The sequence below is a fragment of the Sphaeramia orbicularis genome, chromosome 11 (assembly GCF_902148855.1).
Source record: "Sphaeramia orbicularis chromosome 11, fSphaOr1.1, whole genome shotgun sequence".
In the NCBI taxonomy this organism is placed as follows: Eukaryota; Metazoa; Chordata; class Actinopteri; order Kurtiformes; family Apogonidae; genus Sphaeramia; species Sphaeramia orbicularis.
Window position 1 is genome coordinate 20916011 of NC_043967.1, and position 26457 is coordinate 20942467.

At 40.3% G+C, this 26457-nt stretch overlaps 1 protein-coding gene across 1 annotated transcript; it reads left to right on the plus strand.

Moving 5' to 3' along the window:
- Positions 1–850: 850 nt before the first annotated feature.
- On the plus strand, positions 851–26457 carry ptp4a2b (protein tyrosine phosphatase 4A2b). The gene is made up of 7 exons (XM_030147464.1): positions 851–998; positions 18577–18866; positions 19200–19308; positions 19392–19484; positions 20417–20547; positions 21611–21685; positions 25178–26457. Exons 2-7 carry the CDS (start codon positions 18862–18864, stop codon positions 25287–25289), a joined length of 525 nt encoding a protein of 174 aa, XP_030003324.1. The 5' UTR covers positions 851–998; positions 18577–18861; the 3' UTR covers positions 25290–26457.

Sequence of the window (26457 nt, forward strand, 5' to 3'; positions counted from 1 at the left end):
ATACATACACACAAACAAACAAACAAACAAAATTCTTTAAAGGATTTTTTTTTTTTTTGAAATGATTCAGTTTCAATAAATACAAACGGTATTTATCACACCGGAAGAAAAATCCAAGGCACTCTCTTTAAACATGAAAATGCCTTTATTACCATGGCATGGTCATGTCTAGACCTAAAAACACTCTTTTTTTGTGTGTGTGTTTTTTAAGTCTAGATATGACCATGCCATGGTAATAAAGGCATTTTAATGTTTAAAGAGAGTGCCTTGGATTTTTCTTCCAGTGTGATAAATACTTTTTGAATCCCTTTTTCCAAAGAGCACCTCGAACAAACTCTTTTTTTTTTTGGTCCGAGAAGCAGTTCTTCCCAAACATTTTTTGAAATACAAATGTGTGTTATGTATATGTTTACACATTATAATGATTTAACTGGGATGTCAAAACAGACCACCGAAGCCCAGAAGGTAATTGTAGGCTATTTACAATTGCTTAGTAAATGCTGGTAATAAATATCTCATCAAAAAGTGGCTATAAAATAGAACAGAATATCGCATTTACAACAACAAACGCAAGAAAACAATATGTGTAGCTTTATAAAACGTTCTGATAGTACACTAAAATAAGAGGAGCATCAGAAATAACAAGGCAAATAAATAACAAGGCACACATAATCCAGTCAGTCTTGGCGCGATTACAAGTCCTGAAGTGAAAACAAATGGAAAAAATAACAGTAATAAAACAAATAGAAAATTCTGAATTTCTCAGTTGCTTCTGTTTTTGTTCTAGTCCGCCATTGCCGTGTAACTCATATTTCCGACTGTCCCTGAACGTACGGTCGGAACTGAGGAGGCTCCTCCCCAACAACAGATTCCGACCTCCGACGAGAATTGAAGCTGCCACATTGAAGAGGAACAAAAAGGCGACCTGACAGCGGTTTCTGCACTCCCTCTACTTTCTCCGGGGTAGTCACGGGATTTCAATGTTCAGCCTGCTCTTTGTAAGTAGCCAAAAAACCCCTACTAAGTCTATCTGATCTCTTGGAACTTGTTTATGACATGATCGTAGAGGATCGTAGCGCGACTGATTGTCGAAAACCTGCTTAAAAGTTGTGTACCATTCTGTTAGATGAGTAGTTAGGCATAAGGGAGCCTAAGTAACTTCCACAGAGCCTGAATGTAGCCACGTTAACGATAGCTCACACAGAAAAGCTTGGATTGCTACAACGACGGCTACGTTGACTGATGAAAAATGTGTTTAAATGTCATTTTAGCTCATGTGAACCTCCATTGTTTTGCCAATTAGCGTTAACCACCCCCAAGTTAGCTGACCCTATTGTTGTGGGTCTTGACGTAGCTACGGACTTGGTTGTTAAACGTTGCTGGGAAAAAGCGAAGTGACGGTGGTGCTGAGCTAGCTGTGTTAGCCCATTAAGCTAGCTTAAGTTAGCTTTCTGTTAGGGCTAAGGCTATTTCCTAGAAAAAAAAAACAAAAACACCGAGTAGCGTAGCAAATACCGGTCTATGTGTATCATCAGCAGCTTTCATTTGTATTATCAAACACAATTCAGTTAGTGTCGTGTAATGTTGTGTGACGTTTCAACTTGAATATCGTCCGCAAATGTATAAAATAAAAGCTAAGGTTGCCCATAGCTGTACAATTAGCCCTTCGTGTGTCAGAGCATGTAGCGTTTTTCTTCGAGAATATCTAGTTAGCTTAACAATAACGAGTGGTATGGTTAACGTTTGAACAGCTGTCTTAAAAAATATGACGAATTCAGTGAGGGAATAGACTTGTCTGTTTAAATTATAACCTATGGTCGTGATTTTCAGTGTTTTGAGTCTATTTTTGCTGCTCTCAAACAGACGTCTTTGGTTAGTTGTGCAAAAGCTTGGCTGAGCTAACTGCCTTCCGCCCTTTGTGACAAATGTTGACCCAGAGCACGGTTGACCCATTTCTTTAAACAATATAATAAACTAAACTTATACCGACACAGTCAGGCATTATCAACCTAATATTTGAGTTCTATTAGTCAGTTGTAATTCCCTAGCATGGGTTCCTGTTTGTATTATTGGGATAACTATTTTATTTATGATTATCTCTAACTGATTACACTACAGGTCTGTCATCATTTTTTTCCTGTAGAAATTGAGCTCAAACTGGTGCAAGGTTGGTCTGTTATTTAACATCGTCCAGTTTGCCGACCATTTAGCCATGTGGGCTGAAGTGAAATGGGGAAATGCACTTTGGGAGGAAGTTGACTAGAGCAGCTGTGACACTAAAGGCCGCAGCACATTCCCATGCCTCTCAGTTTTCAATTTATGACCTTCCAATGGTTTCGGCTCCTCACTGCTAATAAATTCTAGTGGCCGGTTAATACAAATGAATAGCTGTGGCCCTTCCTACTTGCATGGGTGGATGAGTCAATGAGTAACTGGTGTATGTAGCAGGTAAGCTAATTATACATTCCTACTTATGAGTCACTGCCTGGTGACCTAAATTGCCTACAGACCATGTAGGCAACAGGCAATGATAGAGCAATTACTTCCCAAAATTAAATGACAGTTTACAAGTGAACATCTGCAATAAACCATTATTGGTATTTTACTATGGAAGCCACACAGTTGCTTCATTTGTAATTTGTATGCATGAATGCTACTCCTGGCGTGGAGTCTTGGATGCCCTTTTCACATATTATTACAGAAGTAGGCCACCCGTACCGGTGACCTGATTTTTATTGTATATAAGTGACACACAATGTGCAACCCAATATAGAAATGGCATAGCTCCACACAGGCCACTTGGAGCACAGCCTGCAGTTCCAAGCCGCCCTTTATACTGGACGGTCCTCATTCATGAGATGCTGTATTACGAGTTCTACTCCCTTTACCTGTGTGTCCAGTCTCCGTGAGTAGCATTTACTTATATTTGTGAATCTTTGCAAGAAACAAACATGCAATGATGATGATAATAATAAGGCTAGTAAGCGTTAAGTATGTTAAGAATTGTCATCAGCCTGATGTGGTTAGGCTAGAAGCTACACAGGGGTTTGAAGTTTTGTCATTCTTTGTACAACTTCAGCCACCATGTACCATACTTATGATGGAACTCACAAAACTGTTGGGTATGATTATAGCTTCTCATAAAATAACCCAGCCCTGATCCTTCTTTCCACTCTGTGTAATTTTTATTGATGTGAATGAGACACTTTTTTGTCCCTGTCTCATTTTTTTTTATGGTTAGAATACTATTTAGCTTGTTAAGAAACAGATAGGCCTGTGTTTTGATTATGTTTGCTTATGTATATTGGTAGCCTTGTAGCATAATTGCCTGTCATATTTTTCCCCGGAAATAGCCACTAATGCAAAATGAAGCAGCAGTGTTCGGAGAGCGAAGTTATATAGGTATCAGAATTTGGCCAAAAAATATGACTTGGGCAATTATGCTATGAGGCTAATGAAATATACTTTGAATAATGATCGAATTCAGAAAACTGAAGTATTCATTGTAATGGAACATTTAATTCAGTTGTGCGTTATTGTCTTTTCAAACATGAACAATGAATGTTTAGCTATTGCAGTATTTCTCAACCTTTCTTGAACAAAGGCCCAGTAACGGCATCATGAGCCTCCTGCTGCCCCCCCATCCCTGAAAAAATGTGGGACTGGGTGGGTACGTTATTCTACAAGTAATGCGATGAACCTGTATGTGGAGGACGTGGTGGGTTATATAGCTATGTAGATAAAGCTCCCCTCACCTCATCTTTTCCCACCAGCGACCCCCCAAAAACAAATTTGCTACCAGGAGGGGGCTATGTGCCTGTGTTATACATGGGCGCTTACACAGGGTCTTTATGCAGGGGTACTGCCTCCGTTGAGAAACACTAATAGTCCAACTGCTTGCATTTTTACATGGGGAGAATCTGCTGCATCTCCTTTGTACTAATAGCCAGTGAGTCCGTGATTTTTCATGACTTTTCCCCCCTCCCTTCCTGTGCTCGCGCCCCCCTGGGAGAGTGTCCCCCTGGTCGAGAACCACTGAGCTATTACATTAGAGTGATATGATATAATGAGAATCCACTCCTATGTCTTTCATTGTTGTTGTGAGTTCAGAGCAGAAATTAAATGCTATGTATTTAATCATATATTATTTGCAGTGGATTTTTTTTCTCCTCAGAGAAACATAGTTTGCATCAAAATGTCCAGCATTGTTTTTGATTTGGAAGTACCACTACTGGTTATGCTAACAAATAAAAGAAGGCAGGGTTTGTGGTAGTATGCATGAAAGCAGCTACAGGTTTACATAATCCTTTGCACCAACTACACGGTGTCTCCGAGTGACAGAAAGAAAGCTAATGTGACAAACAGGGAAGTTCTCAGCCTTGGTTACCGTAACCGTGAAAGGTGAACCCAGTGTGCAGTAACATGAGGCCAACTTGCTAAGGAGGGTTACTGGGGGAGAAGAACACCTATGTTGTAGCTTCCTGGCATTCAGCCCATCCAGCCACGGGGTGCTTCGGGTGTTGAAAGGCAGGGTTGAAGAGGTCTGTTTCACAGCGACCGGCTCAACAGATCTGGCCAATTTAAAATCTAGCTCTGCCCCTGGGTGTCCAGCTGTGAAGAGAATGGAACACAAGCTTTGGCTTTACTGTACATTCGTTTTCAAAGGGGTCTGGCTCCAGAGAAGTTTTCACTGAAATTATTCTCAAGTGGAAACATAGTCGAGGTGTACACAGTTTGTTTTCATTGACATTTAAAGTCATACACATTTATACTTTAATAGCCATGAGCATGTTGTGTGTTATGCGGTGTGTTGGTTAATGAATCATGTCCTGTTGGCTTGCAGTTTGTTTACTGTTGTTGCCACAGTGCTGGGATAAAGCACAGGCTCTGTGGTACTGGCAGTGTCTGACAGATTGACACTTCTAGATGCTGCTGCTGCTGCATTGCTGCTTACTGAAACTATAGCAACAGGTAGGAACAGGATCTTCCTTTGTTGTTTATGTTTACAGCTACTTTGTCTAGTTGGAGCTGCCTAAGCCACAGTAAACAGGTGAATAAACAGAAAATTCAGACACACTATAATAAAGCTACAGCTACAGGTGTTACTGTTATTAGGGCTGTTGTTTGTAGAGATATGCATTCGGCCAACATTACCGATCCAGAAAGTGTTTAGTTATGAGCAGCTGTTGACTAGAAATTTCTCGAGTCTTCACAACTTACTTTGTAGTCCTGTTTTCCAATCCCTGTTTTTTCACTAGAGATGCTTGGCTTTCTTATCACAGCATGACTGCAGTCTAATCTGTTTATTGATGAATTTGTATCAAGGAGCAGATGTTAGATGACAGGTTTTTCTTTTTTCTGTATGGAAGCTGATTTTCTGTGGTTAAGAAGTGCCATTTTTATCAAAAATCTGACACTCTTCAAGCTGCACCCCTCCTGCTTCCTCAGTTTTGCTCTGTGAATGTTTAAACAGAGCAGCGTTGCTCATCTCTGATCACCTCACAAGGGACACCAAAGGCCCAACAGGAGTGGTTATTGCTACCGCTGAGATAATTGTTGGTATGGTAACAGGCATCCCTTGACGCGGCTGTCAGAAGGCCAAGGTAGTCTCCAAATGTCAGAAGAATTGATGTCACAGTGTGGGGCTCTGTACATCTCAGCGAATGTGAGCAGACATTCTCTTGTCTGGGACGTTCTGTTGCTGAGGGTGAGCCTCCTGCACCAGCGCTGTCATTAAAATCTTGAGCTTTCAACTTTTTCAAAGATCTTTCTCTTCTCAGGTGGATTCCACTCATTATCCAGTGCATATTTCTGACACATTAATCCTTAAATTAACCACTAAAGGAAACGCAGACTTGAAGAATGGCTTAACAAGAAATAAATGTCAGTTATTTTCTGTGATGGAAGTAATTGTTCTATGGAATGTGGGTAGGAACATATTGTATTGTCATTTACCAGTCAGGTCACTGTCTTAAATTGTTTGCTTGATTTCTCTTTGTGTGCTAAATGGCTCGTAGGTGTGTAGGCAAACATGTAGAGGTGGAGTTCAGTTCCCTTGTTGTGTTGTTGCTGTAGTTGTAGATGTCCTCGAGGCGATTTAGGATTGAGATTTGAGATTATGTCTTATTATAAGAGCTCAGAGACGGCTGAAGATAGCTTCTTGACCCATATTTCTGTCTGGATTATGACATTTATTAGTAAACTTTCTCAACATTTACCTTTACTTGGTTTCGACATGATACTTGACATTCTTTCAGGGAGCGCTCCAGTGCTAATGACACATCTAACAAAAAAAGTCAATGATCACCCTGATGTCCAGCCTTTGTTGAAACACGTTTGACAGGCACTTTTTGTTATTGTTGTTGACAAGCTCTCCAAGCTCTTCTACTTTTGTCAGTAGACGGTATTATTTTGCTTTCTCAGCTAATCCCAGTTCAAATGGTAGTTAAGCATCTGTTTTGTGTTTAGGTTTGTTTCCATTCAGATGTAGTTTTTCAGATGCGAGTGTTTAATTTTCAATTTTTTTTTTTTTTTGCAAAGTGTGATTAAAAGTGCAACAAGGCCACAGGGAGGATAGAACAGGCCTTTGTTGGTATGTTTTTCCTCTTTTCATTTCTATTTCTAAGGTACTGAGCCCTGGTCTCTTTTAGTCCTTTCCAGAGAAGGATCGGTCCTCGCCCTCCCCCTGAACACTATCAGAGGCCTTTGATCGTCACACTGTTTATCTGTGCTCACTCAGAGGCTGCAAAGCAGTGTGATAAGTGGGCTTTACCATGTGTGAGTGTGTGCGTTCATGGAAATAGGAAAGGGGGGGAGGTTGATGGTAGGTGGGGGCTACATATTCTCTCACCTCCCTCTCCAGCCCCATTTACACGGACACATGAAGCCAGAACAACAAGTACTCTGGGAAGATTAGCTCCAGTTCGGTGTGAACAGGAAACAGTAACCTGTTGCTCAAAAGAGGATAGATGAGGACATCCATTTAAGAGAACAGTTGACATTAGCAGGGCAATAAAATGATTGCTTTCGCTATAAACTCACGATGCTTTCTGAAAAGAATTAAAGCCGTCAGTGGTGACTAAAAGGTGGACTATAAAATGCTTAATCATACAATAAATGCACGATTGACCAAGGATCACAGCCTCTACCAGGAAATACACTGTACAGCAGCACATCCCAAGCCTTTGGTAATGCGTATACATAGGTAGTGTGTTTGAGACCCTCGTATCACCATCGTAGCTGTAGTAAAACCGCCTGTGCCCCCTTTGAGTTCAGTGAAATGGACTGTGAAGAAGTAGTCATGAAATATAGGCTGCTTTGAGTTATAAAGTCTTGACCCATGCACTGTCCCATTAGTTTTTCAACAGGGTATCTCAAAACGCTGAATTGCAGTGTGATGTGTAGAAATGGCATTTTTTAGCCTGAGGCCAGTCTATATAATGACGACTATAAAGGATGGTGCTGTAGTGTAGTCGGTAGTACTGTCACTTCACAACTTGATGGTCATGTTGTCAAATGGAGTTGGGCCTTTTGTTTGTGTGTGTGTGTGTCTGTGTGTGTGTGTGAAGCTTTCATATTCTCCTCATATATGCAGTTTTTCTCCAGATAAGGTGGAGGAAGCTCCAACTAATATTCATTCATTCATTCATTTTCTGAACCCGCTTTATCCTCACTAGGGTCACGGGGGTCGCTTGGAGCCTATCCCAGCTACATGGGGGCGAAGGCGGGGTACACCCTGGACAAGTCGCCAGTTCATCGCAGGGCTGAACATATAGAGACAAACAATCACTCTCACATTCACACCTATGGGCAATTTAGATTAACCAATTAACCTATTAGTGCATGTTTTTGGATTGTGGGAGGAAGCCGGAGTACCCGGAGAGAACCCACGCAGACACGGGGAGAACATGCAAACTCCACACAGAAAGGTCCCACCCCCCGTCGACTGGTGTTGGAATCGAACCCAGGACCTTCTTGCTGTGAGGCACGAGTGCTAACCACTGCACCACCGTGTCGCCCTCCAACTAATATTGTTCCACAATTATTAAACTGCCAACAAAGCACTCGGATGTACCTATATTTTTCTCCATTTTCTCGATTGACTTTGCGCAGCATATTGCCACGGTAACAAAGGTCTTAGTATTTAGTTATCTGTTCTTTGTGCGATTAGTTATATATTATTAGTTGTACTCTATTAGTTATAGTTTGCAATTTCAGCCCTCCATCCTTTGTAATCCATGTGCTCCAAAAAAGGATTCACCTTTGGCCCATGCCCTACTCCTCTGCCAAGCTGAATGAAAGTCAGTCGAGTTGTTTTTGCATAATCCTACTGGCAGACAGGCAAAGAGGGCTGGTAACGCTCTTCTAGATGGTGGTAAAGATGACAACTTTAACACAGAACAGCCTCGCCAAACTGACACAGGACAGAAGTCAGTTTTTGGCTAAATTTAATGGACTTTACTCTGGTCTTAAGTTTGGCCATTAACTTACATTGAGTCACCAGGGCTGCATAATTTTTTATTTTATTAAATGCCAGTTCTGTGGGTTGAAGGGAGGGCAGGGTATGTACATGTTCTTTTGGTTTTATTGTAGGCTCTAGTTCTTATAAGGATAGCATTAATTTTTATACCCTTGCCTGTGAGGAGAATGTGTATGCTTAGAGCTTAGCTTTGTATCCTTTTGAAATGTTACAAAAATTGTGGATATGATATCTTAAATGGATATAAGATATTATATTAAAGTTGAAAGTATACTATGACTCCCCCCCCCCCCCCCCATACTTAAGTCTTTATTCTCACCTACGCCTACAGTGTAGCATTCCTGTCATGTCAGTGGGAACCTTAATGCTAAGCCATTTGTCAGTACAGTTACCTTTTGAAGTTTCATTCCTTTATTGCTTTGGCTTCTTTACAGACTTTCACTATTGTTTTGAACAGATTAAAAGTGTGAGCAAGGCTAGGTGAGACTTTATGGTCACTCAGTAAACCCTTCAAAGAGCTCTGCTGTGACTACAGGAAACTTAACAAGCAGGGATTTTTGTGTCGGGTTTGTTGCGTTGCATGTACAGAGGTTCATTTCTTTACCCCCAGTTTATTTCTGTGCTTAATCAAACACAGTCTACTTATATAGATGCTGTGACTACAGGTCATTTCTTTCTTTACATGATAGTGTAAATGGATAGACTGTGTAAAGGTTTGTGTTTTTGCGTGTGCAAGATCTATTTATTGTTTTAGTGCGATATAAAAAGTTCCGCTTTACACAAGTTACCCTGTGTTCCCTTTGCACTCTGTTAAATTCTTATTTCTCTGCTGTCGTTCAGCGAGAAGTGGCTTTACTCTGTGGTCATCTTTTGAGGTAATTTCAAAGTACAACTGCCCACAGCCAAAAGCCTGTATTTCTTAAGGGCCTACAGTTATAGCCCTTTGAGAAACACAGCTTTATTATTGCAAACCGAGACAACCACAAGCTGGGGTCAGACTGTCTGCACATGGTACCACCTTGACACAGGTAAACACAGACATGACCACTTGTGACTCATGTCCCAGTTATAGGTAGCCTATTATTTGTGCTTTTAATTTTTCATCCATTCATGCATGTACTGCACAATAATATGTTTCTTTCTATTTTAAGTTGATCATTAACTTTCAAGAACTAGAGCTGAGCTTGAAAAATGATGTCTTGATGAACTTTATTAAAGTTGATTGTATCAGACAGTTTAGTGAGAGCCATAGGTACTGACTGACATTAGCTATCAGCAAAAAAGACATTTCTGCAGTAGCTAAGAAGTATCTGTCAAAAATTTTCAGCTCTTACAGGATCTGTGTTACTTTTAATAAATGTTTATGATTGAATTAATACTCATTTACAGAGCCTGTGATAAGTGTCTGAAAGGCTTTAAATCAATTTGTTTCAGTCATTTTTATTATATTTCGGTTTCCCTGGCACAAAATAAGAACTTGAGAAAAACAAAGACTAAATAAATAAATGAAGAATAGCATTGGTTTCTGCACCAGCTATCGGCCAAACATTAACATCTAGAATTTAGCAACCTATTCATCCCTAACTGAAAGCATTTTACCCATTATGTGACTTTATTGTTGATTACAGCTCTTTCTATATTTCACCGTCTATAAGGGCTGACCAAAAGGGGATTGTTTTTGCAACGTCCAGCTGTTTGTCTGGACACACTGAGCCTGTGGTTTGGTTAAGGCGCAGCTGGTCGCAGTGTTTTCCACAGGGCTACCAATAAGCTTCACCAATTAACCCCTCCTCCACCTCCATCTTGGCAGGTGAAGTGAAGGCGCCGTTCTTAGAAGAGTTTTGAATGAAGGCGTGTGCCATGAATACATTCCAAGAACCCAAGAGGCAGGCATGTTATCAGAATTCAGTCAACAAAGCATAAAGCTCAACAGAATCGGCAGAACCTGAAGTATCACTTTCAGTCCACAGCTCATGTTTGCAAATCCCAAGAGTGTGTGGCTCCTGGGAGAAACGGCATCAGCTTGGGATCTCAGTTGGACTTGAGTTCTACATACACCTCTTAACGCTGTCTTGTCCAGGCATGCCTGGGGATTTAAGCGACTTGCATGTCACAGCGGTGAGGCTCAGAAAAAGGAGTAGGAGCTTAACTAGTGTAGCTTGTTGTACTGTTGTGTGTGTGTCTGCTTTCTTCCTTGCCTGTTTGTCTTTTGTTTGTGTTTTCAAGCATCACTGATGGTGAGAGAGCTGTGCACATTATCTCTTCTATGTGCACAATGTTTATTGAAAGTTGTGGTGACCTGTCACCATGCCCCACTTTAAAAAAGCTGCTCTGGCAGCAGTCTTTTGCGTATATGAAGAATGAAATTAATGTTTTGGGCATGTGACCTCAGTTTTCAATGCTGCATCAAGACAATCTTCAAACTACTTTATTGCACGAGGGTATCTGAACAGACAGTGGTCCAACAATTGTTTTATAGAATATTCTGCACATGGAGTATTAGTTTAAAGATAAGAGTAATATCAGTTTGAGGAGTTGCACAGCTGCTTGGGAATGACCTATGAATTTCTGTCTCTTATGGGCTGTGCAGACTGTACAGAAAAGTGTATTCAGTTCACACGATGCAAAACAAAAGTCTGTATCTGCAGAAGATATGGGGAAGATGAGAAGACCACTTCCTGCCATGTTGCATCACTCACTCCTACTAGATGTGATATGAAGTTTTGTCATCTTCCTGTTGAACAACTGACTGAGAAGATCAGATTTAGAAGGCTATCTATTGATTTAGGCGCATGACAATATCCACATTAGTTTGGATGACTTATTGTTATAGTTTATGGTGCTTAAGGAACAACCTTCAGGCCAAAGACCACTTATCTGACCAACATACATGACATCAATTTTACAACAACTTTCACCGAGAAAAATCTTTGAAGGCAGGGTAACAAATGTTGTATACATGGCCCTATCTGTATGCTGATAGGTGTGACATAATTTTGGCAGGTTTTACTTTTTTTTTTTTTTAAATCTGCTTCTATAAAATAAGTCATATTTTAGCTTTTTAAAAAGACGAGCCAAAAAATGTATTCAAGAATGTTTTCCCTACTTTTGCTTTCTGTCATATATAGGCCCAAAGCATCAGCAGATGTCCTTGTCTGTGTTAATGTGACTTTGGTGGTTTAATACATTAGTTTAGTTCCAAAAACGTCATCACCATTAAACAAACTAATTGATCAAAGCAGTTTCACACTAGCAAAAATGTTTTTGCTGCTGGCCTCGTCCACCACTGTTCATTGCGTTATGTCCATGCTGTATGTCTTAAACAACCCGTCCAACCTTTTAAATGATGCTTTAAATAATCCAAGCTAACACTTGAATGACTGCTCCAATTTGCCCACCCACCGTATCATCAACTTTGATGTCACAGTTGGGAACCAGATAGTCATGTCAATTTGTTTTTCTTTGAGCTGTTAAATCTAGTCAAGCGGTGCCACAAAACAGCATTTTCTTTACAACTAAGAATCTTTGTCTCTGCCCTTGAAATTCTACATGAACATGACATTCATTTGACATTTTCAGGCGTACCACTTATCTGTTGCTGAGCACTCACAAAGGCAACAAAACTGAAGAAATTCCTTTGTAACTTTAATTTTCCCCCCTTTTCATTTTCTGTTTCATCGTGTTCATCCTTATTTTTCCTTAGTCTCAGATCAATGTTGGCCTTTGTAAGACAATCAAAAGGCAAATGCATTCTCCTCTGTCACCTTGTCTTCATGCGTGTCTGTCTGCCTTTACAATAAACCTTGTGTGTGTGTGTTTGTGTGTGAGTGTGTGAGAGAGCTCTAAGATTAAAATGAGAAGTGTGTGCATTGGGTGTATCAAGCAGGTGGGTATGTGGGGCAGGGGTGTCGGAGCCTTTATCTTTCTTATGCCGCCAACGCTGCTCTCGCTGTCAAGTAACCCAGGGCTTCCTTCCCCTGCCTCCTCCCTTCAATATCCATCCAGTGCAGCCTGGTCCTGCTCAGTCTGGCTCCAGACAAAACATCAGCGAGACTAAGGCACAACCTCAGACCGCCAGACAGGGTTGCATGAAATACTAACAGTGTTCACAAGGGAGGAAGAGGAGGGATTCAGACATTCCACATTTTGTGTAAAAGTCGAGACGTTTGGGCCACTTTGCCCTTCCAGTTTGTGTAGTCCATATCCAGACAGTTAGTTTGCTTGTGTGTGACTGTGTGTATGTGCCTGTCGTTCTAATTTTAGACCAACTCCCCCTCAGCCTTGTGGTAAATGCATTTCCTGAGCCAGATTATAACTCTTTGCATGCCATAGCTATATGATGTGCATGTATATAGTTGCGGTGGTGGGAGGCTGTTGAAAATATGGCACCTGACAGCTATCGGGTGTCCACAAAAGCTGCCCGTTGCCTTAGCTGTACAATTTCAGAATCCCATGGCAGTAAAATCCTTAACAGAGAGAGGTTTTTAATTAGCCCTCCCACTGTAGCACTTAACAATCCTACTATGAAGTTTAGTTGGGATAATTTTGCAGCTTCTCCAGCCGTGTTGCAAACAGTTGATGTAGAATATTAAAATATACAATGGTACTGTACTTCTGCTGAAGACCAGCTTTACATAACTGTAGCTGAGTACACTGTTGTTTTTTTACTTGATATCAAACCTGCCACAATTAAGTTTTGCTAGGTAAATTGAAGGAACATTCTAATTCTTCTAAAGACCCTTTTTTAACCATTGAATTCATTAACAACAAAATGTACTTTACAGCAGAGGCCTGGTAAAATGATGAGTTTGCAGTTGCAGAATACCCATGCATCAGTTCCCATTCTTTTGCACTTTTATCAAATGTTTTGGTTTGCATGTCCTTTTCTTTTCTGAGATATCACAGCCTTTATCAGCGAGTACAGCTAACTTTCTGCTCTCTCACACTTCCCATCTCACTTTCTCTCCTGCTTTCTCTTTAGTCACTGTAGGAGATGCCAGCTGATCAGGGCTGTCCTTCGTATCAAGTCTCCCCCTCCCCTCTCACACTCCTCCTCCCTGTTTCAGCACTACTCTTACAGTAGAACATGTGATAAGTGAACAGAGCACCAAGGGCTCTTTCTCTGGGCCGCTGCGTGGGCCTCTGTGTTCACTGTGTGACCTTTCTCCCAGAGTAGAACATATACAGTACTTGTCCATGGACACGCATGCACAGTCAGCCGGATGTAACTCAGATATAGTTTTACCAGAAATGTCTCTTTGATCTAACTGATGCCACACAAAGATAAGTTGGGTGTAAACATACGCTATCCTTACAGGCACTTACCACTTTAATTGCCACTCCGAACTTCTGTTTAATGGTAAGGGTAATGACATGCTGTGCATGAATTTCAATTTTTATGTTTTGTCTGTGACACGACACTACATTCAGTAGTGAGTTTTAAGGAAGAGGTTTTAACAATTCTGCGTTGATTTAAAAAAAAAAAAAAAAAAAAATCATAATTAGGACTGTTTCAGTAATCTAAAATCACTTTGTTGTTTGAAAATAAACTGTAGCTTTAGCTAGTCTTGGGTTCCATAAATGTAAATATGTATATCTATTATACCATAACAGGAACCTAATTTTAGGGTGGGTGGCTGTGGCTCAGTTGGTAGAGCCCATTGACCGAAGGGTTGGCAGTTCGAATCCTGGCTCCAACAGTCTGCATGTCCGTAAATTGAACCCTAAATTGCTCCCAGTAGGGCCTGGAAGTGCCTTGCATGGTGGCAGCTGCCCATTGGTGTACGAGTGTGTGTGTGTGTGTGAATGTGAGGCTTTGTGAAGCACTTTGGGCACCATGAAGGTGTGGAAAAGCACTACATAAGTGCAGTCTATTACCATTTAGCCTACCATAATTTTATAGAGCATTGTCATTTAATCAAAAATTTTAGTTGCAGCCTTAAAAGGCTATGTTGGCATGCTGAAACAACTCATATTATAATTTCGGTCATTCATGTCTGAGATGACTGCTGACTTGTGTTCGGTTTACACTTTTGAAGCATATTGTATGTGCTGTTGTTTGTTTCCTGTGTGGTTAAACATGTTTTTGCTCTACAGACCGATTTGAAGTGTGTTTGTTTTGTTCCTCCTGCGTCTGTGTAGCGTGTAACTGCAGAACCAGTGTGCAAATTTCAGAGTGATTTGCATGTGTTCCCGACAGTGCTAATGATGGCAGGCTGGCAGGTTTCGGGTGCAGGCCAAATGTTAACACGGTTTATTCACTTCTCTAATGACAGCCGTGCTCAAGAGCAAGGTTTAAGGAAGGCTCCTTCATCTACAGCAGCTTGGTTGGTATCATTCCAGTTGACTTACTCATATGAACAGCTAATTGAATGGAGTAAATAATGAGCAATAACAAAAATGTAATGGTTGTGACCCAAGACTGCAGGCAGTATTTCCGAGGACCTGCCCAGATGTGCAGCAGTTCATGAATTTGGCGTTAATTTTAGCCCTTCTATAGACTACGTTTAAAACACAGACCGTATGAAGTCACTGTCTGCATCTGGGCAACCGTCCCCAAACCATTTTCTTTTCATCTACTAGCATAAGCTGTCATTGTGGTGTCCTGGTGTGTCTGTTGGTTTTTTAGTTTCTTAGTGCTTCTTTCACATTGTGGTATCTTTTAAGGGTCTGTACTGGTGCAGCTGGTGTCTCCTCGACTTTCTCCAGTGACTTTGTAAAGGTAAAAAAAAATACACGTTCCCTTTTTCCCAAACCTTTTTTCATTTTTAGTGTACGAGAAGCCGATCCAAATAAACCTTATAGTCTCCTCACCATTTTTCCAGCTTTTGCCAGGATTGTTTTCATACAAAAAACTTGTGCTCTGTGCTACTCTGAGCTGGTAATTAAAGCCATCGTGCAGGATCCCGGCCATCGTGTGCACACACATACACACAAATCAAAACTGGTGAAAGTGTTCTTGTGATGCTGCCAAGTATAAAAGATGGAGAGAGAATGGAGGCAGAAAATGAGTTGATTGGTCCCTTTGACAGCAGCTCTGTGGTTGGAAGTTCACTGAGAAGATAAGTGACAGCAGGGTAGTGGGTGGGAACAAGACAAAAAAACAAGAGTTTTTGTGGTTTTTTGAAAAGTGACTTTGGACTTCTAAAATGAGATGTCAAACTAGATCTTTTCATTCTTCCATGTCTGAACGTAGAGGGCTCTGTTCTTCCTACTGTAAACTAGTAGGATTGATGGATTGACATTGTTTGGTCTAAAGGAACAAATGTCCTGAATGAAAGGATTGGAGAGAAGGCAAGAGCAGAGTCAGTCACAGAGGGGTGAAAACAGGGAGCGTGGGACTGAAATGGTGCAACTGTTTGAAGCTTTGCCCACCCTGTAATCCTCACCTTGTGACTACCACCGGTGACATGGTGCTAAAGTCCAAGCCCTTTCTCTCTATTCCCCCCCTTCCTCCTACTACCTTGTGTATGTATTCAGTGTAACGATAGCCAATGCTGTCATCCACTTTCACCCCCTTACTCCCCCTTCACCTTTTTCCCCTCTTCTTCCCTCCCTCCTCCCCTGTTGCTCTGAGACAGTTCCAGCCAGTTTGTGGCGGCTGGGTTTAGACTGTCAAGGACTTGGCATGGTCTGACTGGCTGCTCTCTGGCTGGTTTCAGACCAGACATTACCTGTTTTGTAAGACACCCTTGTGAAGTGTGTGCGCTCCATTCTGTGCATATTATTAGTTTCCATTTCAGTGGAAGATGGTGATGTTATCCAAAGGTAGTGTCAGTTCCCAGTGAGCTATTCAACTCAGACTGGAAGGCAGAAACAATAATCATGGCATTTTGTGGTGTAGTCTAAAATTCATGACAAAAAAAATAATTTTAAGCATGGACAGTAACGCTTAATATGACAGTACATTAACTTTTCTTGAAATTTCAATATAAATACCTTTGAAGGGGTAAATCAACTGTACTGCATCATATAGTCCTAAGACTGTACTCCAAATTGTATTGTTATTCATATTTCACATTGTATTGAAGGCATTCTAGAATCTTTGTTGCAAAACTGCAAATAAAATAAATAAAATAAACCTTTGGTCATAGAAAAGATTATATTTGTGCTACCCCTTGTCTATGTGTGCAGAATGATTGACTTGTGTGCCTTCTTAGATTATTAGATGGTAGGAATGCACTGATCCGACTTTTTCAGTTCCGATACTGATGCTGGGGCCTTGCATATCAGTTGATACCCGATAATGATCCGATATCATTGATGATTTAACAAGCTACAAGCCTTACCTGGTGTGGTAAGGCTGAAATACGTCTGTTGGGACTAATTTATTTGAGTTTAGAGAAAACCAAGCAATTCATGTTGGCTTAAGTTTATATTAAAATGATGCATTATTTATTTATTTTGAGATATTTCAGTTGAGTGTTAGCTAATAGTAAAAGAGAGTCATAACAAAGCTGATAATTATTAAGAGAAAACACTAAGTAATTTCAGGAAGTGCTTTTTTTTTTAAAAGTCTGTCGAAACAGGAAGTACTTTTAGTTTGTGTTGACAAAAGAAAAAACTTTGAGGATGTCAAGTGCCAGTTACCTGTTTGTGTTCTGTAAGCTGCAGCATGTTTTATAATAAACGCTCAGTTTAAGAAGAAACCTGCCTAGTCATTAAACGGCGAAACTCCAACTACACTACAACCTCCAAGTCACGACCCCCTTAGTTCCCTCCATGTTGCCTCTCTGTGTTTGCAACAACTGCACTCAACTCTCAGAATGCAAAATTTAAAGGGGAAGGATCGGTTGCTTTTACAGATCTCCGATCCAGCTAAAATGTTCATATCGGGGCTGATATCCAATCCCAATATCGGATTGGTGCAACCTTAGTAGATAGTGCTGTGGTCTATAATTTCCCCCACTGCAGATATAAATCCATCTTGATTGCCTCACTTTATTGTGACATTTAAGCTGTATTTTTAATATTAACTGCCTTGGGCTAGACATCCATACCCAGCCGCTTTTTTACCACTCTTTTCCATCGTTCTTACCCTAATGATATTCAGTACTATTCAGGCTAATGAAATGTCATTTCATGGGACGTTTTTAGCGCAAGTTCCTACTTTTGCAAGTTCATTAAAGTCACATCATAGTGATTTCAGACCAAAGTATTTGATCACTTCACTTAAACCTGCAGGAGTTTGTGACATTATCAGTCTTCTATATGTTGTGGGTTATTAATTGTCATCTTATAAAGTTAAATCTATTAGTGAGAAAGGTATGCATACATAATAAAGGTCCTTTCTTAGGCCTTGTCCACATGGAGATGAAAAGATTTTTGTTTATTAAAAAACATTTTCCAGAAACACATCATCTCAATAAATGTGTCTCCACAAAAAAACACTGAAAATGCTGTAGTTTATGCCAGGCCTGTGAGTGGCGCTGTGGTGCTCCCATAGAAATACACCAAAAACAGAAAAGACAGCAAGCCCATAAAACTTTTGTGACCTAAACAAACACAAGAAGATGGTTACGCATGCAGGTTAAGGGAGAAGTTGGGGCTATAGCGTCTTTGTTTCAGAATAGATGTGTATGGGTTGTAAACATGGAATTGGAAGGGCGATGTTTGAGATTAGTTCACCCTTGTGTTGGTTTAAAAAATGAGCATATCTGGGCTCCAAAAATGCCAATTCTGTGTGGATGAAGTGGTCATACGATAGCCTAAACTTTGTTTACTCCTAAACTCAGCTCTGTTTGGACACCCCCTTAATATCTTTACACAGTTCCCCATTTTTGTGGATGAAAAATATTGTTTGTAGCTACACCGTTTATGAAAAATACTAAAAACTGAAACCAGTATTCCAGATGTTCTGTTTGCCACCAAACATAAATACAATGTTCTGCTTAACTTCCTGTTTTTGCTATTCAGAAATGGAAAACTTCAGCTGTAGGCTTTCATAAGGTTTAACAAGCTGTATCTTTTAGGGTTTTGCTGTTTCAAGTACATCAAAAGACTTAAGGGGATAAAGATTGCTGATGTGATTGCAGAAATCAATATTGTGTGTATTACATACTGAATAGACTGACAACTCTTCATCCCCGTGTCTGCAGGGTTTCCGTGTTGACTTGAGCCGTACCTATATGGCGTGTGTGAGCGGAGAATTCTGCCAGGCACAGCACCTCACCTCAGCGGAGAAGTGAATCGGCCACCCTTTGAGGGACTACGCTACCCAGAAACCCCCCTGACTGCCAGCACACTAAGAACTGCTGACTCCAAAGCCCACCTGGGATATTGCGTAGTCCTTGCCACGACTGCCCTGCCCTGTCCCAACCGATACGAAAAATCTTTGCTTTCAACTTTCTCCTTGAACAGCCAATCACAAACAGCTCTCCTGAATGGGGTAAACTGATTGGATGACTCCTGGATAGTCTCTCCATCTTTTTTTTTTCTTTTTTCTTTTTTTTGTTCTTTACATTTTTTGGTTTTGTACTCTCTCATTTTTTTACATCCCGGAGTACTGTGGACTAGTTTTATCCTATTGGTTATCCTTCTGTGTACATCATCCCATAACTGAACACCTGTTGTCCTCCTGACCCATCCTTCTCCACGTGTTGTCATTTTTATTTATTCTACCCTTTCCTCAGTATAAAAATCTCCTAGCAGTCTTTGCTGACTTCTGAGCCAAAAGTCGCTTTTGTTTTGTAAGAGTATTGTATTGTAATTGTTTTTTAAGCCGTCTCGCCAACATGAACCGCCCCGCTCCAGTCGAGATTCCCTACGAGTGCATGAGGTTCCTCATCACCCACAACCCCACCAATGCCACACTCAACAAGTTCACCGAGGTATGCCATTGTCTGTCTTTGTAGCTCTCTGTACATGTCCACTCTTAGGTCCGGTCCTAAATCCTCTCCTTTGTAACTGCTAGGAACTGAAGAAGTTTGGGGTGAACACGCTGGTGAGAGTTTGCGATGCCACCTACGATAAGGCTCCAGTAGAGAAGGAGGGAATCCAGGTTCTGGTAAGAAACATATACCTCATGCATGTGGCAGGATTTGTTAATATCAGTGTTTCAAACTGTGGCCTGTGCATCACATGTAAGCACCCATGAGATGTGTGTGTGCATATACTATTTCAAATTACTCTCTTATTGGCAATGTGGTTTCGAAAGTTACCATTTTTATTTATTTCCTGTCAAATGTGTTCTTTCAGGATTTATAAGAGATTGAAAAAGCAGACTGAATGACAGGGAAATGTTTTAGGTAAATAAATAAAGAAAAGATGAACTATCATAGCTTGTTGATGTAGCTTTACCTCCCTGGTGACTCTCCGTTGGCAGTTGCTTAGTAACTTTATCCATTTGTAGTCAATAGATCCTAACCATATTATGCAAACTCATTGAAAAATTTAATCTTTCACAGCACTGCTCACCTTTCAAAAACTAAAAACTGAATGCAATCCCAAATGGAGGGGCTCATTGTCATGTTATTTTACATGTCGCAAACCTGTGTTTTATGTGCAGTCCACGTGTAGCCAGTACAGAGTATGGCCTCACAAAAATTGTGATTTATGTGGCCAAAGTATTAGCTGCGTAACTAAGCATTTTCACAACTGCATTGTATGTAATCATATGTGAAGTGTTCTAATCATACTTTCATTATTGTTCAGCACAACATTTGGTCACATGACCAGTCAATCTTTGTGAAAGTGGAAGCAGAACTTAACTTGAGCATAATAAACTTGTAACTTTATATCCAAGTTGCCATAGCAACATATTTTAAGTGACACTGAGCTGTTTAATATATGTTTATTTATTATCTCTTTTTATATTTTTATCTGCTGTGCAGCTCCATGTGATATTGGCTAAATGCTGGCAGCTGGTACAAACCCTGGTTGGTTTGTCCAACAATGCTTGAGTTTGACATTCACATGTTCTGTTTTTATCCTCTGTAGGACTGGCCCTTCGATGATGGTGCCCCTCCCCCTACCCAGATTGTAGATGACTGGCTCAAGCTGCTGAACACCAAGTTCCGAGAAGAACCCGGCTGCTGCATTGCTGTGCACTGTGTTGCAGGGCTTGGCCGGTAAGTGGCTCATTGAGTTTCCCCAAAAAGCAATGTGTGATGGGAATCAGCTGTTCCAGCTTGTGTTGGACACACTGTCACTGAGAAGTAACTAAAATACCTGTTGTACTCAGAATCGTAGTGGTTGTCGTCTTCTTTTCCTCTTCCTGTCAATGCTGTATAAATAAACATTGGTCTTTTACTGTTGTTTATGCAGACTTAAAAAACAGAGGAAATTACATTTGCATGTGATCTTCCTCTTGGTCATGGGGCTGCATAGTTGATGTGCAGATATGCACGAACATATTCACCAATGTGACAGTAAATTACAAACCAGTTATGCTAAACAACAACAACATAAGTGTGATGACAAAGAAAGCAGAGGCACATGATGTGGGGGAGTTGGTGTGAAAATGTCTTTACTGACCACAAATGCACAATAAGCCAGTGAGATCTCAATGGCTTCCAGCGTTTTGCATTGCTGTGGCATTCCAGAGGTTGTATGATTCCCAGTATTTGGTTAGACTTGCATTTTTGGAATTCGGCTCCTCTACTTCCTTGTTGTGTTTACTTCAGTCATCAGGCTTTAACGTAGGGTGGTGGTATAGGTCTTAGGAGTAAGAGGTGTCAAACTCCTCCTTTCACACTCACACACTGTTCTCTTCACTGTCTGTGTGTCCTTTCTTTCTCACATACTATCTGTCATGACGTTTGTGTGAGGGGAAAGCCTTGTGAAGGAAATGCTCAGTCAGCAGTCAGACTTGACTTGCCATGCGGTCCACAAAGTTTGCATATTTATTTTTTTTACACGTTCCGTCTCCTCTGGTGAGAAAGGAGAAGTTGTCTTCCTGAAACTTATCAGTTTTGTGTGTGCAGCTCAAGGTGTGAGTACAGTGCCCCAGGGCAACAGTGATCCTGTGCCCCCCTGTTGATTTCCCAGGCCTGTTTCCCAGGTTTGACCCCCCCCCCTTCCATATTACTATGGAGCCATGTGAACCTTGGCATTTAATCCTCCATTCTTCTTCTCTCCTCCTTCTGATTCTCTCACTGTCTACTTCAAACACTCCATTTCTGTGTCTTTCAGAGCTCCAGTCTTGGTGGCCTTGGCCCTCATTGAGTCTGGGATGAAGTATGAGGATGCTGTGCAGTTCATAAGGCAGTAAGTACTCACTATTTCTTGACTTCCCTGTCTCAATAAAAATTTAAGGCTTGAGTCAGTAAATTGTTCCCGTAAATTGTGCAGAATGTATATATAGTAACAGCATATATTTGGACCAGCAAATACAGTTCTTATTAGCTGCATTATTATGACTTTTGTTCTTGGTAGTTTTTTAGGTTCAACTGGACTAGATTTGCTAGTTTTGTTGAACCTAAAAAAAGAAGAATGATGACCTGTGCAAATGAGAACTTATAGACATTATGCCTTTGTATTACTCTCTTAAGGTTTTCTGCCAGACTTTTAAAAAGTATAGTCCATTAATAAAAATTATCGTCAATAGCAAATTGGAAACAAATGAAATCAATTTGGAACTAATACCTATTGTGCAGCACAGAATCTATCAGAGCACACCCAGTCACAATGAAGTGTGGGTTAATACACACCTGATCAAAATTTTAAGATCAGTTGAAAAATTGCATGAATTTACATTTTCCACCATTGGATCTTAAGAAGGTTCTGAGTAGTTTCAAAATGCAAAAAGAAGAAATGGGAGTGAGACAAAAAAAACAAAAACAAAATTTGAGTGAGCAATTTATTGAAAACAGTTAAACAGAAATAGGCTTTTCATCAGCCGATCAAAAGTTTAAGACCACAGCCTTTAAAAGCAAAAATGTGGATTCAGTGTCATTTTCTGTCAGGTTTTCACACCGTCATGACCTACTGATGGCAAAGGCTAAAAGGGTTTCTCTCTTTGAACGTGGTTCGATTGTTGAGCTGCATAAGCAAGGCCTCTCACAACACACCATCACTGCTGAGGTTGGACGCAGTAAGACAGTCATTTCGAATTTCTTGAAAGATCCCGAGGGTTATGGAACAAAAAAGTCAAGTGGTAGACCCAAGAGAATGTCACTGGTGCTGAGCCGGAGGATCTGTTTGGCTGTTCGTCAAGACATGGGACAATCCTCGACCCAAATTAAGGTCGTCATTGGTGCTGACTGTGGCCCAATAATCATCAGACGACCTCTGCCGGAGAAGGGGTTTAAGAACAAAAACATCTTCAAAGGCTTCGTCTCCTTCAACGTCGACACAAAATTGCTCGTTTGGACTTTGCAAGAGAGTACCAAACATGGGAAATTGAAAGGTGGAAGAAAGTTTTATTCTCTGATAAGAAAAAATTTATCCTTGATGGTCCTGATGGCTTCCATTGTCACTAGCATGACAAGGAGATCCCACTGGAGATGTTTTCTGTGTGGTGCCATCATGATCTGGGGTGCTTTTTCCTTCAGTGGAACAATGAAACTTCAGGTTGTGCAGGGGTGTCAAACGGCGGCTGGCTATGTGGAGATGTTGCAGGGGTCATAGGTCATGACAAGGCCCTGGTCTGTGGTAATGACTAGGTTTAAAAACAGGACAACGCTGTTGTCCACAATGCCCACCTGACAAAGGACTGAAAACAGAGGAATAACGTCACTCTTTTGGGACGTCCTGCATGATCCCCTGATCTAAATCCAATTGAGAACATTTGGGGATAGATGGCAAAGGAAGTTAACAGAAATGGACATCAGTTCTGGACAGTGAATTCCAAGAGTGTCTTATTGCATCCAACCGTAGCAGCAATGGTGCGTTGCATGAGGTCTTGCTTATGCAGCTCAACAATCTAACCACGTTCAAAGAAAGTTTTTTTTGCCGTTGCCATCAGGAGGTCATGACAGTGTGAATACCTGACACAAAATGACATTGAATCCACATTTTTGCACACATTTTTGCTTTTAAAGGCTGTGGGCGTAAACTTTTGAAGGGCTGATGAACAGCCTTTTTCAGTTAAATTTTTGTTTTCAGTCAATTGCTTACTCAAATTTTTTTTTGTCTCCCTCCCATTTCTTCTTTTTGCATTTTGAAACTTTACTTAAAACCTTCTTAAGATTCAACAGTGCAAAATGTAAATTCTTGCAATTTTTCAACTGCTCTTAAAATTTTGATCAGGAGTGTATAACATGGGTGTCTTCTCTCATTAAAACAGTAGCTGCTTCCAGAAGTAAAACAGGTTTCGTCAACAATAGTTTATAATCTTTGGAAAATAACAGTTGAAGCCCGCTGCCTCTTGTATCAGAACATGCTCAGATGTAAAGGTAGTAGAATAACATAGGACGTCTGATGTCTGCCTTCACCCTGGACTGTTGTGCATGAACACCGGGAGCATCACCCAAGTCCAGCCCCAGCACCACCCACTGTGCACTAACAGACTTATCTCCAGTCGGTTATCCCCAAATAGCACTTGGACTGGCATTAGAAGCGGAGAGGCTGTGGACTTTACACACAGTAGCTAAACACCGGTCATATAAACGTAACTAAGATATCAGCGAACTGTTTGACACCACGCTCCTTCGTTCTGATTTGGGTGAAATGTTAAGAAATTTGGACAGATTTCACTAAGACTTAACTTTTTTTTTTTCCCCCAAAATTGAAGTAGGTCTGAAATTGCATGAAAAAGTTTCAGTTCAAGTTGTTAAAACCTGCAGAAATCATGCTTTTTATGGTGATATATTATTTGTATTATAAAGTAACCTTTTCGGCAAGTGAAAAAATACTGTAGTATTAATAGTAGATTAATGGTAAACTTTATATCGAACATAAGCAGGAATAAAACACAAAGGTGAACCACAGGGAAAGAGAAACCACAAATTTAAACGGAACACTCTAGAACGGTAATTCTCAACTGGTTGGTTGCGGGCGTTTGTCTGGGCAAAAAACAGCGTTAAGAAACTAGTTCTGTGTTTTATGTTTTATGGAGCTTTATGGAGCTGTCCATTCACACTCTCCAACAGTCGGTGACAGTAATGCGCTGTAATGCTAATTAACACAAGACATGTCAGTATAAAAGAAAACCCAAAAGTTTTTATTCAAATTATGGCAAAACTCAGGTATGACAACGGCTACATCAGATATGGTTTTACCTACACTGAGGACAAAAACCTCAGTGGGTTTAATTCTTAAGTGACTGAATGCACTTTTAATTTTTAACTGAGAGCACATTTTAGGTTTTGGTTAAGACGTACCCAATTTAGTGTTCAAGGGAATATTTCCGTATCAGTTTGGTTTGTCATTAAACTAGTCTACTGTGTTTTCATACTGTGATATTCTGTTTTATGTCAGGTTCAAAACACACCATCTTTTTATTAAATACATCTGAGACGTTTTACTTTTATCAGTTTGGGTCGTGGCTTGTCATTGAGGGTTGATAGTGGGTCCTGAAGCCATACCAGCTGAGATCCACCGGTCTAGAACATCGAAGGCAACAATCCAAGCAAAAAGAAAGTCACACCTCATACCTTATGACCCAAATTCTGTAGGAAGAAGCTGATTTCTGTTGTCCACCCCCAATTTTCCATGACTGATATATACATGTAAAATTGGGGTTAATTTTTGCTTATATAGATGTTAGTTTATTAACGCCTGCTTTTTTTTTTTTTTTTTGTCCATTTTTTTTCATAGGAAGAGACGTGGAGCCTTCAACTCCAAACAGCTTCTTTACCTCGAGAAATACAGACCCAAAATGCGTCTGCGGTTTAAGGATACTAACGGCCAACACTGCTGTGTGCAGTAGGCTGCCCGTCAGTGCATCTTTCTATGCGCATTTAGTTGGTAATCTTCCAACAAGGGGAGATAACAAATGAAGAGAGTGCTATCAGTAATTATTGTGATGATTTGTTAACACTGAGTCATGGTTTATTGATCAGAGAGAAAGCGAGTGATTGAATGAATGAATCCAGATCTGGGGATCCACCAGCCGAACCAATGAATGGAAGGTCAAAGCACACAGATAGGCCCGCCTCCCGGTTACACTGCTCAACCACGGGCCACAATTTTTCAACTTGAGTCCATCCTGTTTCTTTTTTTTTTTTTTTTTTTTTTTCAGTTGTAATTATTGGGTAACATTTTTCCATTTTGTGAATTTTTTTTTTATTTTTTACACAAATGATGGTGATGAAAATGTAATATTAAACAATATTTTACAGTAATTATGGATATTATGATTGGGCCAGAAAAATGTACCTTTTTGAAATATTTTTAAACTTTTTGAACAATGTGATTGTCCATTTTGGTATTGGGGTCTTTTTTTTTTTTTTTGCACAAAAAACTCGAGGTTCACCTGAAAATGCAGTAATGTTTTCCTTTTACCCTTCACTTGCTTAAAGTCACTTTGAGTTTAGGGGTTCACTGAGTTTAACTGTGTCTGCAATATTTATTCACAAGTTATGATATGTGTGGCAGTTAAGAGTTTGGCAGGGGTAAAGGACACTTTTGTTATCCATTTTTTTTTTTTATTATTATTCAAGAGCCATGTGTTTTTCTTTTTTTTTTTTTGTCCTTTTTTTTTTTTTTTTTAAATCTTGTTGGAGTGCAATAATCAGTCCACCTCACCTCAGACGATCCCACAGAAACCCTGCTGACATCCTACACACACACACGCATACACACACACATATACATATATACACACATCGTTTTCTGATTGTCATTCAGGCAGATAAGCATGGAAAAAACCCTCCTGCAACAGGTACTTCTCCCCCATTCGTTCTTCTTAACAGGGCTAAAGTAGGACTTCCCTAAATATGCATATTTAACTCGTATTCGCAGAGCCTAAGATCCAACCTGAAAGACAACGTGGAGAAGAATGAATATGGTCAGTTTTTTATCATTGTACCCATTTTGAAAACATCCCCAATTCGTATTGGTTCTTTAAAGATAAATAAAATCAAATAAAAAGCATA

Coding starts and splice junctions, on each gene's coding strand:
- ptp4a2b (XM_030147464.1), top strand. Junction 19,309..19,391: donor CACTCAACAAGTTCACCGAG/GTATGCCATTGT, acceptor TGTAACTGCTAG/GAACTGAAGAAGTTTGGGGT. Junction 21,686..25,177: donor GCTGTGCAGTTCATAAGGCA/GTAAGTACTCAC, acceptor TTTTTTTCATAG/GAAGAGACGTGGAGCCTTCA.